We start from the raw sequence: 18,740 nt of genomic DNA, 5'->3' as shown, positions 1-18,740 counted from the left end.
CCTGCCCGGCTCCCGCCCCTGCCCGGCCTCCTGCCCCTGCCCAGCCCTCTGCCCGGCTCCCGCCCCAGCCCGGCCCCCTGCCCCTGCCCGGGTTCAGGCTCCTTCCTCTCCCTCCCACTCTCTTTCCTCTACTACTCCGTTGGAAAAAGAAGTCCGAAGTTAAACTCTTCGCCTCTTCTCTCGTGGATTGAAGAAGAGGGAAGGAAGAGAGATGGGGGGCGTGGTGAGGGGGGAGAAACAGAGAGATTACAGGATGAGACTGAGTTGGAAGGGACCTTAGAGCTTTCCAGTTCTCACTTCTCATTTGGCACATAAGCAAACTGAGGCCCAGAAAGGGAGACGAAGCCACTTGCCCAATGTCACCCAAATTCCTTACTGAAAGCCAGGTCCTTTGACTCCAAATCTAACCCTGAGAAGGCATGTAAGAGCGCCCCCACCCAGCATCCCAGAGCTGTCCACTCAGGCAGCATCGGCAGGCCCCCAAGGACAGGGAAGCCCTTGCCTCCTGAGGGGGGTGGCCCCCCACTTCTGTCCTAACCCTGCCTGCCATTGGCTCCAGTGTCTGCCCCCAGTCTTCCTTCTACCAGAGAGGGCAGGGCAAGGGAAGAGACTGTTTGGTTTTTGCCTTTGCCACCCCTTCCCACCTCAATCCCCCTCCCACCCGCCTCCTAGAACAGAGCCAGAAAATTCAATGGAGCAAGAATAGCATTTGGGAAGGGGGAAAGGTGCAGAAGAAGCAGAGAGGGGAAGGACGCTCTTGGAAAGTGGGTGCAGGGAGGGCGCTGGACCCTCTGGGTCTGTAAGGAAGTGCTCTTTGAATCAGATTGTCATTGGTACAAATGAAATGCAATTAGACTAGGCCCTTGGTGGTGGTGGGATTGGTGTGTCCAGGAGGCCCCTGGTGTGTAGTACCCAGGGGCAGAGGTGCCAGGGAAGGAGCTCTGCCAGTCAGTGTGGGGGCCCCCTTGTGCATGGGGGCTACTTTGCACATCAGACTGAGAAGAAAGTCATCTTAGGGGCGGCTAGTTGACACAGTGAGTAAAGTACCGGCCCGGAGTCAGGAGGACCCGAGTTCAGTTCCAGCCTCAGACACAACACCCACACACACACAAAAAAAAACTAGCCATGTAACCTTGGGCAAGTTACTTAACCCCAATTGCCCTCCAAAAGGCAAAAAACACTAAAAACTGGAAAAACACAAACCAAAATTACTTGGGGCGACCAGGTGGCTTAGCGAGTAAGAGCACCGGCTCCAATGTTGGGATGACCTGGGATCGAATCCGGGCTCAGACACTTAGCACCACACCCAGAAACACCTGACTGTGTAACCTTGAGCTAGTTACTTAACCCTGATTGCTTTAAAAAAAAAAGAAAGAAAGCCATTTTGGCAAAGAGGGGGGAGGAGGGAGGGAAGAGGGCTGAGTCCAAGTCCTGGCTCCAGTTTCAATGCCCTGGGTGGCCTGGGCTGATCTCTTTCCTTCTCTGAGTCTTGACTGGTAAAATAGTGGTGGTTGGACTAATATAGAAAGTAGCTGCCATCTCTATAGAGAGTGCTTTCTATAGACTTTATCATTTGAGCTGTGCCACAACTCTATGTGATTGGTGTCAATGTTATCCCCATTTTCCAGATGGAACCCAGAGTCTCAGAGAAATGAGGTGACTTGCCTAGGGTCACTCTGGGAGTTTGAATCCTGGTCTCCCTGCTTTCAAGTCCAGAGGCCGAGCTGGTTCCATAGCAAAGATCAATTCTCTTCCTCTTCCATTCCAAACTCAGCCCATTTCTTTTAAACCAAGCAGAAGTGCCTTTAGTTCCACGCAAGCTCCCAGAGACATGTTTCATTGCGGGCAGCCATGAAGGAGGAAGGAGCCTAGAACCGACCTTGGCTGGCACTGGCTTTAACATCAGGGCAATCTTTCCATGTGGGCACAGCCTTCTCAAGCTCCAGCTCTCCCCCACAGCATGGGAGTGCCATGAGCATCACAGAGGAGCCCACCAGTAGGAAACAATGATGGCATCTCCCTCTCCCCAGAATCTATAAAAGCTCTGCTCTGGCTAGCACCCCATTCCACCCTGGGAGGTGTGCTTTTTACAGTGTAAGGGCAGGTAGCATAGGGAAGTGGAGAGAACCCAGGCCTAAGAGTTGGGAGATGTGGATTCTAATAATAGCAAACATTAGCTGGGGCCTACTACACTCCAGGCACAAGAACAATGGGAAGCAGGTGCTATTATCATCTCCATTTTACAGTTGAGAGAGACAGAGGTTAAGTGACTTGTCCAGGGTCACACAGCTAGTTTGTGTCTGAGGTCAAATTTGAATTCAGGTCTTCTCAAGTCCACTTACAGTGTTCTATCTATTTGGCTACACCTAATTCTACTATGTGGCCCTGTCATGTACTAGCTGTGGGAACTTGGGTAAGTCACTTCCTCTATCCTAGCCTCTACAAATCCCCGGTTGGGGTCACATCCCCTAATTCTGTAGGCAACTTCATTTGCTCCACCAGTCCTTGTGTGCCAGCCACAGTCCCATCAAAGATACTCCCCACCGTTGGTGGCCTTTCACTGCAGCTGGGACAGGGATACCAGGCTTAGGACTGGGAACCTGGTTTGGAGCAGGGAAGCCCAGGAGATTCCATGACTTTGGACTCCAGGGGTAGTGATCCAGGGAGAAACAAGAGAGGTAGAAGAGGGAAAGGGAGGCTGCAGTGGAGGGGAGTTGCAGTTACACCATGGGAATGGGGATGTAAGATGAAGGGTAAGGTCTGGGAGGGGGCCAAGGAGTCATGCCTTTGCCACAGTGGTTATAGGACCTTAGAGGACATCTGGTCTCTCATTTTACAGAGAAGGAAACTGAGGCCCAAAGAAATGAAATGACTGCTCTAAGGTCACACAACCAGCAGGTGGCATAACTGGAAATTGAACTCAGGGTTCTTTCCTCAGTGGCATGCTGTGCCACCTAGTTTCCAGGTGATGTCCAACTCTCCACAATGCGATGTGTGTCCAATAGGGAGAAGAGGCAGGAGGAGGTCAATTGGCTGGAGAGATCTCTGTGAAAGTTATCCCCTTACAAAGGGCATTTGCTGGCTGCATCTTGGCTGTTTTGTGGCAGAAGGGACAGGGGGCAGAGTAGTACCTTGGAAATCCCCCCCAGATAGCTTTGCAGGGAACACAGGCATGGCCATCTACATCCAGAACAGCAGATGGCTAGAGGATGAGGAGAATAGGCCTCTACTCTCAACAGTACAAATTGGTTGAGCCAGGCCTCAGTTTACCTATCTGCAAAAGGAAATGTACTTCTCAGTCACTTCCTAGGACAAGGCAGGCGGAGGATCAACACATTCCCATTTCCTTCCAAGTAACCGATATTTCAGTCAAGGCTGGCTCTTCCGTTCTAGTACCACCTTGCTCGAAGGCCCACCCACCTTAAGCAAGATTCCAGCCCTCTTCCATGGCAGCTGCTGGACAAGAGACTCCCCTTCCTAGCACCTTGCCATCCTATTCAGAACTGGCTCCCAGCTGCACTCTCTCCTCTCGTTAGTTGTGAGGACCTCTCTGTGGGAAAAGTCTGCAGCTGAGAGGTTGTGACTTGCTCAGGGTCACAAGGCCAGTCTCAGAGGCAGGACTAAAACATAACCAACTCGGAAGTAGGGTTAAACTGTGACCCTTTATCCACTAGCCAGGTGTCCTTGATTAAAGCCCCCCCCCCCAGACCGCTAGAAGCTTCTTCTTTCATCTTGGAGAAGGAATGCCCAAGGTATCTCATCAATTGACTCCCAGTGGGCAAAGATCTCTGGTGGGCAAGCAGGTCAGATCAGCAGACATTAATAAGTACCTACCGTGTACAAGGCCCTGGAGAAACCAAAGCTAAAAAAAGACCCTGCCTCTTCTCAAACAGTCATTGTACCAGGAGGCTACAATCCTCCTTGTTGTATTAGTCAGAAACTGCCGAGTATTACCAAGTTATTACGAGAAGGAGGGGGTGCTAATTGGGGCGGGGGAGGCCTTGTGTACAAGATGGAGGCAGCAGTGTAAGATAGTGGCTTTTCTGAAAAGGATCTGGGGATTTGAGTGGACCAAGAGCTCCATGAGACAACAGTGAGATTGGGAAGCCTGGCCTCCTAGATCGTTTGATCTTGAGCTGTGTTAAAGAGTGTCCAGGAATAAGGAGGTGATCATCTCTCTGTCCTCCACCCTGATCAGGCCACTTCTGGAGCATGATGGTCAATTTGGGGCACCACAGTTTTGGGAGGTCATAGAGAGTGCGCTTTGGGGGGCAAGCAGGAGGGGGGAAAGTTTCTGAGTCCATGATCTGTGATTGGTTAATGGCTTGTGGAGGCCATGTGAATTGTGGGAGTACATGGAGGGAGGGTTGTGGCAAAGAGACAGACTTTGGCTGGAAGATTTCCTAACAATGGCCTGGACTGCATCAGAGGGGATGGAAGGGCTCACCCCCTCCATGGAAGGCTTCAGACGCTGGACAACCTTTTGTGGTGGATGTTGTAGACAGGACTCTTGTCCCCGAGTGGACCAAGCTAGATGGCAGCTGATCTCTGCCCCTGAGATTCTGGGATTCTTTCATACAGCATGTAAGAGCCTGTGTTAGGCCCTAGCAATACAAAAACCAAAAAAGAAAAGAAATACAGCATGTGTTCTGAAGGGATTTATGTTTCCTTGGCTCGATACATTTATGAAAACAGTGCCTATGAGGTGATTAGAGAAGGGAGGAATCAGGAAGGCTTCCTGGAGGAGGTGGCACAGTGAGCTAGGCCTTGAAGGAAGGCAGAAGGGAGGAGGGAGGGCATTCTGAGCATGGGGCCCAGCCTGTGCAAAGGCAGAGCCAGGAGCCAGAATGCTGGGCTCAGCTAACAGCAGAGATGCCAGTTTCAATACAGACTACAGAGCCCAGGTTGGGGGGGCCTTCACTGCCAGCCTTGGGCATTTGGACTTTATGATAGAGGTAACTGGGAGCAATGGAAGAGCTTTCAGCAGGAGACTGATGTGGTTAGATATATGTCTTGGGAAGAGGTTGTTGGCAGTTGTGATGGAGAATTCACTGGAGAAGAGAGTCTGGAAGCAGACACTGATTCCAATAATCCAGGAAAGAGGGGGAGAAGGCCCAGAAGAGGGTGGTGTCTGGGGGAATGGAGAGACCTGATTGGTGATGTCAGGTGAGGAAGAGGGAAGCATCCAGGGTAGGAGGAGAAGCCAGCAGGGAGTGGGGGAGGGGGCAGATGATGGATGTCTGGGGACACGTGGAGCTTGAGCTGTTAATGAGCTGTGGGGTCTCCCTCTAGGAACACAGAGGCCAGCACCCAAAGAGAAGGGGTGGATGGTTGTAGTGGGAGAGATTTAGAAGGGCCATGATGAGGAAGACCTCAAAGGTGTGTGTTATTAACAGCAGCACAGCCCACGGAGAGGCCCCTTCATTGGCACCTGCCTTCCAGGCCCATGACTCAGGGAAGCTCCTCCAGGCGGGCGGGACCTTGGAATCCCCCAGATTCTTGATGTCTCTGCCCCCCCCTTCTCCCTCACCACAGCCTTTCCCCCTCACTCCTTCCCTCCACCCTCAGGAGGACAGAACCTAGCCAGTGACATTCTAGCAAAGAGCTTTGGGGATTCCGCCCCCAGATACTTATTAGCTAAGTAGCCACACACAACTGAGTCATTTTCTCTTCTGTAAAGAGGGTTATTAATCCCCATGGTGTTTACCTAGCAATGTTGTTGTGAGGATCAGAAAGGACCCAGATTCACATCTCACCTCAAAAGTTTACTGGTTGTGTGGCCATGGACAAGTCACTTTCCCTCTCTGAGCCTCAGTTTTCTCATTTGTAAAATGGGAATAATGATCCCCGAAGTACTTACCTCATGAGATTGTTGGGAGGCCCAGGCAAGGTAGAAATGAAAGAAAAGCTAGAAATCCCAGGGGAGTTATGAGGATCAAATAAGATAGTATTTGTAAAGTGCTTAGCACAATGCCTGCCTGGCACATAGTAGGCGCTTAATAAATGTTTCTTCTCTCCCTCAGCTACAAGAGGGGCCTGAAGGCAGAAGGGGGCCCTCCTCAGACATGAACCTCCCGAGCCATGGCCCAGCTCCCAGCCTCACGCAGTGCCTGTTAGCACGTGCCCTCCAGGCCTCGGCCTCGTCCCCTCAGGCTGGGTCACAGGCACAGGAGCCCCCTCTCCATCAAACTCAGTTCAAGCATCTATTAAGCACTAGATGTATGCTAGGCACTGTTTGTCAAGGAATACAGAGACCAAAGTCAGACATGCCCTGTCTTCGAAGGGCTTCCATTCTACTGGTGCCATACCACAGGGGGCATGGATAAGTGCGTATCAGATGGTGGCTATCCCAGGAGTCTTAGCTATTTATTTCAGTGATTAAAGATATATATGTATGTACACATATATGTATATATGTTAAAGACATATGTATATGTATGTATGTGTGTATATGCCCAGAATTGGGCATCATTCAGAAGAGCTTCACTGAATCATGAGCCTAGAAGGGACCTTCCAAGGTCATCTACTCTGTACACACACACATACACACACACGTTCTAGTATAGAGAAAAATACAAGTAATGTAGATGGGGTGGGGGCAGGGGAGAGCCCTCGTATGCGAGGGATTTGGGGTGCGCCTCACAGGCATGTGGGACAGCCACAGAGGTGGCAGATGAAGTGTCTGACTAGAATGAGAGTACGTGGGCTAGAGGCGGGGGCTTTGGGCCTGGGCTGCTGGGGAGTCTGGCTGCCCCCACACACACCCTGACTTTGAGCTGGCGGCTGTGGCCGTTACTAACGCAATTCTGTACCTCTCCCCACACAGCACCAGTGAGAAGCAGCCCATCACCAGCCACAGGACAGGAAGCCACAAAAGGCCTGGATCCTGACACTGGACCGAGTTCTACTTCAGAGGAGGAGGCCTAGCGGCTCCCGCTTTGCCATCAAGATCAGCCTCCCCCCCAGGCCTCAACAGGCAGGCAGAGTTCATGAAAGCATGAAGGGCAGCCTGACCCCGGTGGGGATCCTCTGGGCCGTGCTGTCCATGCTCACCGCCATAGCCAGCACCGCCAGCTACTTCCTGCCCTACTGGCTCTTTGGCTCCCAGCTCGGGAAGCCAGTGTCCTTCAGTATGTTCCGGCGCTGCAACTACCCTGTCCGGGGTGAAGGGCGCAGCCTGGTGATGGTGGAAGAGTGTGGCCGCTATGCCAACTTCAATGCCATCCCCAGCCTAGCCTGGCAGATGTGCACCGTGGTGACAGGCATGGGCTGTGCCCTGCTGCTCCTGGTGGCACTGGGGGCTATCCTGGGCTGCTGCATGGACGAGCTCATCTCCAGGATCATGGGCCGATGCATGGGAGCGGCCCAGTTTGTGGGAGGTAAGACTGGGTGCTGAGGAGTGGGTGGGCTAGGGCAGGGCTGCTGACATCAAGGCCTGTGTCTCACCCATGGCAGGACAGGATGAGGGAGGTCGCCCTCGGAGGTCGCCTCCTCTTCTGACTGCTGCTTCCCCCCTGAAGATACCCGGTCTTCAGGTAGGCCCCATCCCCCAGAGTCTATCTCCTAGAAACCTCTGCACCTCAAGGTATGACTTTTGGCTGCCAGATAAATGAATGACTCTGTAGGGGTAGACATCATGTCAACCTAGCAGGAGAGAAATGAGGGGGAGGAGAAAGGGGCCTTCCGGTCTGCTCCAGTCATCCCAGGCCTCCCTGGAGAGAAAGCCTGCTAGAGAGATTAGTGTTGAACTTGGTCAGGAAGCTGCTGTGGGCTCCAGTCCAACCTCTAGTCTCCAGGCCCGAGTCTGCGCCTTCCCTTTCTCATTGGTCAAGTGAGGAAGACAATAATCTTGTACCTGCCTGACAGGCCTGTTAGGAGAGTGTGAGAGAGAGCCAGAAGCTCATGGACCCTGCAAACCTCCTTACAAAAATGGCTGTTAACCAGCCATTATCCTCAGGACTGCTGGGGTTGGCGCTATCACTGTTGTTTTCATTGGCATTGCCGTTGCCCCACTTCCTTGGAAGGCTCACCCTGTTCTGGGGCCACTACTGGGCCTTCACACATTTTCTGGGGCCTTCCCCAGGGCCTGGGTCTCAGTTTCCCCCTCCATAAAATGAGGGCCTTGGCCTAGCTCCTTTGGGTTTATGAGCTTGGGAACCCTGTCATCTCCTGCCTCACTTGGGTTCCTCGTCTGCTCCAGGGGCCCTGGCTGCGTGACCCTGGCCACAGGTTGCAGGTGTGACAGAACAGAGGAGAGGTGTGCAGTCACAAGCTTTGGGGTTACCTCCTCCCATCCAGCTGGAACTGTCTGAGAATAGAGTGCCAGGCAGCCCCATACAAACCTGGGGAATTCTTTCCCAGCCTTTGTATATCTGGCTGTGGCCCTGGGGGCAGCCTTGGCTGGAGATGGACCTCAGGCTGTCAGCTGAGGGCCAGGGCTGCCCAAAGGAAGAGTTAGGGAGAGGGCTGCTCCATGAGCCAGGAAAAGGCTTTTCCCCTCAGTTCCCTTATTCTGGGGATAATAATGGGACCCACTTTATTAAAGCAAAAGTATGACCATGTCACTCCCCTGATTAAACCACAGGGGCTCCCTATTACCTCGAACAACAACTCTGGCTTTGAAAGCCCTTTACAACCTGGTCCAAACCTAGCTTTCCAGTATTGTTACACCTTCCTCACCATCACCACCACCATCATCATCCTCATCAGCTGATTTCCAACCTGGACCTCCCTCTCCCATCTCTGCCCCTCCATTTGGCACAGGCTTCCTTCCATGCCCAGAATCCACTGGTCCTCCCTTCTGCTTCATCTCTGAGGATCCCTCTAGCACTGAGAGGAGGGCAGTAGAAGGGGGAGGAGAAAATTACAGGTCAGAATAACAGTAAGAATAAGAATACAGTCGCTACCATTTAGCACTTTGAGGTTTATAAAACACTTGCCAATCACCTTGTGTGATCCTCACAACAACCCTGGCAGCTAGGAGCTATATTTATCCCCATTTTGCAGATGTGAAAACTGAAACTGAGAGCAGTTAAGTGACTTGGCCAGAGTCACACAGCTAGTAAATGTGGGAGGTGGGATAGAAGCTCAGCTCTTGCAGATTCCTGCCCCACCAAGCTTTTCCCACATCCCAATGATGGGGGGTTTGCACGTTTCTGGGGGACTTTCTTCCCAGTTTCTTGTAAGTATGAAGAGACTGCAGTTGAGGACGGTGCTCTGCCTTGCCGTTAAATCCCAGGTAATCTTCGAAGGGAGGAAACAAGCCAAACACACACAGGTGGGTGAGTGAAGGATGGTAGGTTCACAAGGGCCCTGAACGCCAGGATTCGGAGTTCTCACTTTATCCCCGCTAGAAACTAGCTGAGTGAGGGAGTGACATGGCCAGATCATAACATCATTTTGGTAACTGTGTAAAGGACGGAGTGGACAAGGGAGAGAATGGAGGTCATGGCAGAGCCAGCCTCACACCAGGACTCTTGGGGGTCTGATCCTACATCTTGGGTGCCTCCTTGGAAGAGGTACTTGCCTTCTCTTCTCTGTGCCTCAACTTCCCCATTTGTAAAATTCCCCTTTTCCAGGTGTGTACCTGGCAAGGCTCACTGAGATGTGGGGGTGGCACTTCCCTGGGGGACAGAACCCCCTGGGACAGCAGCACACCAGGGTGTCACTTAGGAAAGACTATGTGGGCACCAGACACAGGCTGGCCACCCAAGCCCCAGAGGCCAGCTTCCTCCTGGGCAGGAAGGCAACCAGTTGGGTGCCAAGGAAGGAAGACACTAGACAGGAGGTGGGATTCCCCAGCCCCCAGGTCAGCTGAGGGAGATTGATTTTGTCCTGGGTCCTGTACTTTCTCGGCAGTGTGTGCATTAACCAAAATACATCAGCCAAGGAGCCAATTACGTCCAGGGAAGATTCATGTCTGTGGGCCCCCAAACCACTGAGAGAGAGCTAGAGAGAAGATCCATTAAGGGCCCAGTCTCCACTCTCTCTGCCAAGCCTTTGACCGCGGAGATGAGGTGTGGGAGCCAAATGCAGGAAAGAGTCAGACCAGACAAGGTGACCCCACCCCACCCCCACAGATCCCTCCTGCTGCTCCAGCAGGGGCTCATGGGACAGATCAGCACCTTAGGGAGCTGCTCCGGCCTGTGGCGGGAAGGGGAGGAGAGAAACAAATATGGGGCACATTTCACTTCCAGATCAGTGGCCACCATCCACTCCTCCCATAAGGAAGAGGAGAGCAGCTGGTCAGGTGGGCCTCAGCTGGGCACTGCTACCCCAACAGCTGCTATGAAGCCAAGACAAATCCCAAGGAGCAGCCATGGGAGCATTAAACAGGAAAGCCTTGCTGTCTTTCTGTGGAGCACAGATTTAAGCTGGTTTCCCTGAGGTCCTTCCAGACTTCCAGGCCCCAGCCCCTGTAATTGATTGCTAGGCTAGCCAGGAAATGCAGCTCAACTGTATTCTGTGAAAGTACCTGGCTGGCCTGAGGCCCTCTGCCTCAGAGTGGGCCACAGGCTGGGTGATGTAAAGGACCCTCCCTCTCCTACCACAAGTAAAAGGGCTTAAGAAGCATCCTAAATGTGGCTCTGGTCTGAGGGGTGACTTGCTAGGCCTCTACTCTGACATGTCAAGGTCCTTGTTTGGATCCATGAAGCCAGCCATGAGCCTCTGATCTACTGACCCAGCCTTGCCTTCTGGCTTCTTGGCTCCATGTTTGGCTACAGTACTCCTCCCCAGGGCCCAGATGATCTCAAACATCCACGTCTCTGCCACTGTCAAGGACGCCAACCTTTTGTACTTTCTCCCTTGGCGGTCTGTTAGTTCCCAGGGTTTCAGCTGTCATCTCCACTCACAGACTTCCAGCCTTGGTCTGTTTCCTAGGCCCCTGGCCCACATCACCGCCTCTTGGACACCTCCAGCTGGATGTCCTGTAGACAGCCCAAACTCAACATGTCTTAAACAGAATTCATTCTTTTGCCCCCTTCCTTGTTCCTGTTGTGGGGCCCACCATCCCTCTGGCCTCCCAGGCTCATAGCCTTGGAGTCAGCTTTGATTCTGCCTTCTCTTTCCATAATCCTGGGCTTCAACATCCCAAACATTGTCAAATCGGGTTGAATCGACCCCTCCATGATCTCTCGTCACACGGCTGCTACTCGAATTCAGTACCCCAGCCCCCATCTCTAGGACTATCACAGTTGCCTCTGAATAGTTCTTGCTGCCACTCAGCTACCAGACTGGCATTCCTCAAGCACAGTTCTGACCACGTCACCCCCTCCTTGACAAGCTTCAGTGGCTCCTTAGTAATCTCTTCTGCCCCTTCATGCAAAGCTTTCCTGACTTATTTCCTGTTACTCTCCTTCATAGACATTAAGTCCCAGCTAAACGAGACTCCCTTCTGTTTCCTGCATGTGTCATTTATCTCTTTCCTCTGTTCCTTTATCCATGCTGTTTCCCATGCCAAGCATACCTTCCTCCTTCCCACCTCTTCTCACTTCTGCCCCATAGAATCCCTGGCTTCCTTCAAGGCTCAGCTCAGGCATCACCTATGTTCATGAGGCTCTCCCCCAGCCCCCAAAATAGCTCTGCGTATACTTTCTCCAGGTTTATATGTGTGCCCATCATCTCCCCTGATAAAAGGCAAAGACCTTTTGATTGTTGGTATTATGATCTTTGCCCCCACCCCAGCAGTTAACACTGTGCCTGGCATGAACTAAGAGCTTAATAAATGCTTGGTGGATTACATTGAATGAACTCTCTACCCTGACACAGCCATTGGGAACTGTGTGCCTGGACTCCTAGCAATGCTTCCCCCATCTTCTCTGAAAGCTTCCAGGATCCCAACAAGCATTACTGCTCCCTTCGTCCTTGCCACTCATGGTAAAGGAGAAAGAACCCTAGATTTTGAGGCAGAGGCTCTGGGTTCAAATCCTATCCTGTGCATTTGCCATTGGGCAAGTCCCATAATTGCTCTCAGCCTTCGTTTCCTCCTCTGTATAATGGGTGGCTTTCCAAGGTCCCTTTCAGCACTGGCATATGGGATCCTACAGTCTGGCTAGGTTCATGTGTGATCTTTGCTTTGAAATGGAAGCCCAGGAAACATGGCCTCCTTTAGCCAAGGTCACCCAGATAAGCGGGCCAGCGGGAGGAGTCCCTTCCTGGCCACTTCCCTGGCCACCCTCTTCTTTCTCCTCCTTTCCCTTCTGCCCACAGTGGCAGCGGCCTGGCATGGACATAGTCCAGCATGCATGCCCCCAGCAGGCCACAGTTCTCCATCCTCTTGCAGAAGTATGTGGGATGCACTTGCACGTAATTGACCATGGACTTCATTTTGGTTTTTGAAATGTGCAGGGAGATGGTAGCCTCCGTTCTGAGCAAATGTAATGGGCGTAATTGAGAGTTCCAAGGAAGATGACTGGGTGGAAAGGCACGTTTGCTCCAGCCTTCTCCCACCGGATGACTACCCCTGCTTTCCTTCCCCTGGATGGAGACAAGGGACAGTGGTGTCGCCCCCCTACCAAATCACTTTTGTGTTGAGCTGGGTGCCCTCTGATGGGTCCCTTCATGGTGCCTCATCTAGGAAACAGTTAGAGGGAAAGGCCAGTTAGGGTATGAAAGCTGAATGAAGCCTGGATCAGGAGCATAGGTAGAGGCCTTTGGCCACCGAGGCCTGGCTGGGAGGAGCCCCAGGGGCCTGTCTCAAGGGACTGTGAATCAGGCTCCAGCAACCTCTTCTAGCCTGGGGCTCAGTGTCTGAGGGGGCACTTGACCAACACCCTCTTTGTTCCCTGAGAAGCCAAGCATGGGACCTGGGCAGGAAGGCAGCTTTGACTCTGTGTGCTTCGATGTGAGCTGCTCTTTGGGACAACACTAGACATGGGCACTGGGCAGAGGAGTCGGGCCTTGGTCTACCTTTGTAGCCTGGCCTTGAGTCTCTGATACTCACAGGGGATGAACCCTAACCCCCTTCTTGTAGTCATAAATGCTTTAGCCTCAGGAGTCTGGAGGGTCCAGTTTGGACTTGGCTCTGTGACTGCTCCACTCTGAGCGTCAGTTTCCTCATCTGTCAAGTGGGCATACTAATGCTTGTCCTGCCTACCTCACAGTCGGGATCTTGTTCTCGCTGGGGAGAAGTGGGAATGTTACTCTCTGATCTACCCAAAATCCCCCAGACAATAGTGCAATGAAGTGATTGTCCACCTATTTCTAAAGCTCTCCCATGAAGGGGATGCTCACTCATTGCATGCCCATCAGGGAGGCCTCTGTGGCATTTCCCCTTGGCATGGGCACTCATCAGCTGCCAACTCTCATACATGCCGCTAGAGTTCAAAAGATGCTTTGAGATCCCCTTGTGGAGGGAGCGGTCTGAATGGACAGTGAGGCTTGTCCATGCAGCTGGGAAGAGGCTGGGCCTCCCCTCCTTGGTGCTTCACCAAACTGTCTGAACAGTAGGGAGCTCCCTGAGCCAGGCAGAGCCCCGAGGAGCCAAGCTCGTCCCAGCAGTCCTTGGCAATGCTGGAAGATGGGAGACCAGTGTTCTCAATGAGAACAATGCTATGAGTGGGTACTCCCTGAGGTATCTGGCTGATCAGGGGCTGGTGCGCCCCCAGTGCCCTTGCCATTTGAACCAGTGGCTGCCTTTGGGTGACAAAGCTGGTTTCCTATCAAGGCATAGGTCTGGCCAGGTCTTGCTAATAAATGGCTCCTCTCCTCAATGGCCTACATTACTCATTGGGTTCTGTTTAGATGGCCACCTTGGTTATTTTCATGGTATAGATCACTGAGACTATGATGGTTCCAAAAGAGGAAAAAACAGTGTGACTGGGAGTAATCAGGGAAGGCTTCCCTGAGGAGGTGAGCTGGGACTGGGGCTTCTCAACCCACTGTCCACTCTGTATGTTTTTGTCCTAGGTCTGCTGATTGGTGCAGGCTGTGCCTTGTACCCCCTAGGCTGGAACAGCCCTGAGGTGATGCAGACCTGTGGGAACGTCTCCAGTCAGTTTCACTTAGGTAAGAGAGGCCCAAGAAGGGGAGCAGGAGGGACGGTGGGAGGAATGGGGAAGGAGAGCTGGTGGGGGGATTGCCAGGACCTCAGACCTGCTGGGGTGGGTGGGGATTCCCAGGCCATCAGGCTTGAAGAGTCCTCAAGTTGGAAGGAATGTCTGAGGTCACATCTGACCTGACTAGAGGCCATTCAAATTCTTCAGGAATCCCCCAGAGAAGGGGCATCCCAGGCTATTTACTCCCTTGGGATACCTCTCATTGATAGAAAATTCCTCCCAAAATCAAGCTTTAGTCATTCAACAAGCATGTGTCGAAGATTTCATGGGTGTTGGGTGCTGTGCTAAGCTCTAGGGAGACAACAAAAGGCAAAATCTCTGCCCTCAAGGAGCTCCCAGTCTAGCTGGGAGACAGCGTAACAATAAATACATCCATGGAGGGGGATCTTAGAGCCATGGAGACCAGAAAAGACCAGAAGCCAAGGAAAAGGAGAGGCAGAGGTGAGGAGGGAGAGCATTCCAGGCCTGGGACACAGCCAGTACAAAGGCATGGAGATGGGAGATGGGGTGTCATGTTCAAGGAACAGCAGAATGCCAGTGTGGTTAGGTTATAGAGTCAGTCCATGTTGGGGAGGAAAGTATAACACTTAAAATGGAGGAGGAAGGGATGGGCTCATAGACCTTTCAATGCCAAATGGAGGACTTTATTGGATCCTGGAGGTGATAAGGAGCCACCGGAGTGAACCAAGTAGGGGTTGACATGGTCAGACCTATGCTTTGGGATAGACTACTGTGGGAGAGACTTGTGGCAGGATGTTTAACCAGCAGATGCTGAGGGCCTACACCAGGGGGTGGCAGAGTTGGAGGAAAGAAGGGGGTGTATCTGAAAAATGTGATGAAGGAAAAGTGGACAGGCCTTAGCAGCAGATTGGCTGGGTTGAGGGGGAGAGTGGGGAGTCAAGAATGATGCTGAAGTGGTGAATCCAGGGGGCCTTGATAATAAGAAGGACATTAGGAAGAAGGGAGGATTTGGGTGAAAGACCAAGACTTGTGTGGTTGAGACGCTTTAGGCCATCCAGTTTGAGATATCCAAAAGGCAGTGGATGGGGATGTGAGACTGAAATTTAGGAGAGATATTAGGGCTGATGGACATAAATCTAGGAATTACCTGCCTAGAAATGACCATTGAACCTTTTAGGGGTTGATGAGATCAAAAGAGCTAACAGGAAATAATTAACAGAGGAAGGCATAACAATTAAGAGATGTTGGGGAAGGTTTCCTATAGAAGATGGGTGTTCAGGGAGAGACTTAAGATCAGAGAGTCAAGGTGAGAAAAGGGGGCAATGTGCTGGAGAGGACGGGAGGGCAGGGCAGGGGCTTGAGGATACATGGAGAGGGTTTAGCTTTAGCTTTGATGGTGCCATGGGCTGCTACTTCTTCAGAGACAGAAGTGAAGGAGGGTGAGAAGATGCCTGAGTGATAGGAGAGGAGGAGGAGGGGCCTCTCAGCTCCAGAGTGAGGGGAGGAGGGCTCAGGAGAGGGTCTAAGGAGCTTTGGAAGCACTTGTGGTTTGGAGACTGGGCCATTCAGGAGAAGGTGCTGTAGGGAGGGCCCAGCTGAGATTGGATGACGTATTTGTAGAGGGTCCAGTCAGTAGTTTGGTGACTTTTCTCCTGCTGCACTCAAGACAAGGAGCAAGCATGGCAGATGAAGGGCTTGGTAAGCAATAAGCTGAGGGGCGAGGGATTGTAGAGGAGAGGATGGTGCCAAGCAGTCCAGCTAGGGCAGGAGGAGAGTGTAGGCAGGGGAGGATCCAAGAGAATAGGGGCCCTGGTGAGGAGAAGGAGCAGAGCGGGGCACTAGGTCTTGGGAAGTGAGGGTGCTGAGGCCCTGGCAGCTTGGCTATGAGAGTGCACCCATGAGTGTGTCCCTGCCTCTGGTGCCCAGGGCTCCCTTTTCCTCCTCTCGTGTGACTGGGTCTCTTGGCTCCAGCTCTGGAGCTCACATTGTGTCCTGTAGACTGGAGGGCCCCTAGCTTGCCTGCCCAGAGGGAGGGGGCGGGTTATCAGCATTTAGAGGCTCCCCTTGGTGATGGCCACAACAGCCACTTCCTAGATGCTTGTAGGCTGTGTCTCCACTCTGGAGGTTGGCCCACCTTCTCATCATTTTCTGCCACCTGGCTGACCTGAAGCCTCCTGTGACCTTTTGTTGGGTCTTGGACTTCCGGAGGGCCTTTCTTTGACTGCTTTCCTCTTGTGATGTCCAGCACATTCTTTGTGCTCATGTAGGATGCGGGGAGACTGTGTAAGCAAGACCCACATGCCCAGAGTAGCAGCCCTCAGCAGGCCCTGGAACTCTGCCTCCTGCCCTTCCTTATGCCTCTGACTCCTTGGGTCCCCTTGGCCAGTGGAATTTGGGCCTTCCCTGGCCATGATTCGCCATTCTGTCTGGCTCATCACCTTCCCTTCTCTTCCACTCTGCCCTCCTCTTGTCCTCCGTCCCTAATGGGGTACCTTGGCCAGCCTGCAAAAGAGCCCAGAATGCCTTGGAAAATGGACTGGACTGCAAGTCTGGGACCAAAAGCCTTGAGTTCCAGGCCTGGGGTTTGGCCTATGGCTCATGACTAGCTATGTGAGGTATGGTGAGTTGCTTAAATGGAGAGACAAAGGTCAAGGCCGTGAGGCAACTGAGGAGGTCCATCCCAGACAGGTGCAGACCCTCACTGCTGACCAGCACCCTCTGGGGATTATGTACTCTTTATGAAGTGTTTATTATTAGCCCCATTTGACAGATAAAGAAACTGAGAGTCTCAAAGGAGAGCTGCCCTTTTCAGACTCACCCAGCTAGGAGACTGACAAGCTGGGCCCCAAACTGGCATCATGTTAGCTCAGCATTCGCATGTGACCCTATTACCCTCAGCAGGCTGCCACAGAGAGGGCTGAGAATTGTGGCCAGCACTTTGGGGGCTATGAGAGGCTCTTCATGACCTCATTGGATGATTTCTTGGCAGAGATCCTGGAGGGACTTGCTATTTCCTTCCCCAGCTCATTTTGCAGATAAGGAAACTGAGGCAAACAGGGTGAAGAGACTTTTCCAGAGTCACGTGGCTAGTGAGTGTCTGTGGACAGATATGAGCTCAGGAAGGTGTCTTCCTGACTCCAGGCGCTTTACTCTGTGCACTATGGCTCCCCCTAGTGGCCTCAAGCCCCAAGCTGTTGCAGTATATCCCAAACCCAGAATGAAGGGAAGAGGCCCTTGGAATGATAGTCCTGACTGCCCTGGGGGCCACATTCAGAACATCTCCGAGACACAAGTCATACTAGCTCTAGCCCTAGAAGGGACCTTTGAGGCCCCCTGTCCAACCATCTCATTTAACAGAGGAGGAAGCCAAGACCAGAGAAGGGAGGGGACTGGGCCACAGACATACTGGGAGGAAATAGCAGATTGTCTGCCTCCCAATTCAGCAGCAGGATCTTAACTCTTGTTCATGTTGTGACTTCCTTGGCCTCCAGAAATGCCTGTCTGGGGTAGACAATGAGGCATTCTCGGGTACCTCCCATTCCTGGCCCCAGCAGGCCTCCCTTTCAATGACAGCTCTCCTACAAGATAGGTCTGTCAGCTTCTCAGCAGCCCCCAAGAGAGGGAAGGGGCTGGCACACTCAAGCTCAGCTAGGGGGTGGGCAGGAGGAGGGGGCTGTTAAAGGAAGTTACGCCTACATTAGGAAAGAACCAGGGAAGGGGCCTAATCCTGCCTCCCTCCCCCTATGGCCAGCCCCCACACGCATTCTGCCTGCCGTTCTCCAAGGAAAACCTCTGTTCTTCCTCTTCTAGGCCCCCTCCCCTCTTTTCCCCCTCCCTCTCTCTCTCTTTTGTCTTTTTTTCCTGTTCCTTCCCATCCTTCATGGAAAGTTCATTGTCCTGGGCTGCTACTTGGTTCTCTGCAAGACTACTTGATACCCAGAAGCCCCTGTGAGACAAGAAAGGTCAGGACACCCCAGACACAAGAGGGAACCTGGCTGTTTGGGAATCTCTCTCTAGAACTACCACCCAGGAGACTAAGGGGATTTCTCTTTCAGAGCCCAAACCAGGCGTGGGGAACCTGCGGCCTCAAGACCACATGAGGCCCTCTAGGTCCTTGAGTATGACCTTTTGGCTGAGTCCAAGTTTTACAAAACAAATCATTTCATAAAAGGGATTTGTCCCATGAAGTTTGGACTCTGTCAGAGGTCATCATTTGAGTCTTGAGGCCTAGACTCATGGAATGGCTCACCTTTTCCTATGGATGTCAATGCAACCCTCCTCCCCACAGTTTCTACACTTGAAGGGCCCACCTTTGGGCCATTTCCAGCTACAGCTTCTAGATAAGCAGCATGTATATCTCTGAAATTACTGAGCCCTGGTTGGCTGAAGCTTTGCCCAATCTCTTCCAAGTCCTTTCCTGTTATCTCCAGAACCATGAACCATTCCTTTCTGAAGCACCAATCATTAGCTCAGGCTCTCCACTCCCTCAGTCACTGCTGAAATAGCAGCCTTTTCTTGTAGGTCCCACCCCCAGCCCAAGGCCCATGTCCACAGTGCCTTCCTTACAACCACCCTACTCCCTCCTTGAATGACACCATTCAGGGTTTCTCCTCGCACATCCTGCTTCCCCACTTCCCCTGTCAGAGAGTAACCTCTCTCACAAGCTTATGGCTGCCTCTCTCTCTCCCCTCCCCCTTCTCTCTCTCTCTCTCTCTCTCTCTC

At 52.4% G+C, this 18,740-nt stretch overlaps 1 protein-coding gene across 1 annotated transcript in view; it reads left to right on the top strand.

Annotated features, from left to right (window-relative positions):
• Nucleotides 1-18,740, top strand: part of LHFPL1 (LHFPL tetraspan subfamily member 1) — a 27,386-nt gene that overhangs the window by 577 nt on the left and 8,069 nt on the right. Inside the window, exons 2-3 of the mRNA XM_069065206.1 lie at nt 6,827-7,379; nt 13,909-14,007. Coding sequence (XP_068921307.1) covers nt 6,998-7,379; nt 13,909-14,007 — 481 coding nt within the window. The 5' untranslated portion in view covers nt 6,827-6,997. The remainder of the gene's footprint in view (nt 1-6,826; nt 7,380-13,908; nt 14,008-18,740) is intronic.

This window comes from Petaurus breviceps, unplaced genomic scaffold, assembly GCF_028583685.1.
Source record: "Petaurus breviceps papuanus isolate PSGF00001 unplaced genomic scaffold, PetGlider_PUasm1.0 90681, whole genome shotgun sequence".
Lineage (NCBI taxonomy): Eukaryota > Metazoa > Chordata > Mammalia > Diprotodontia > Petauridae > Petaurus > Petaurus breviceps.
This window is presented reverse-complemented; position numbering and strand designations above follow the sequence as displayed.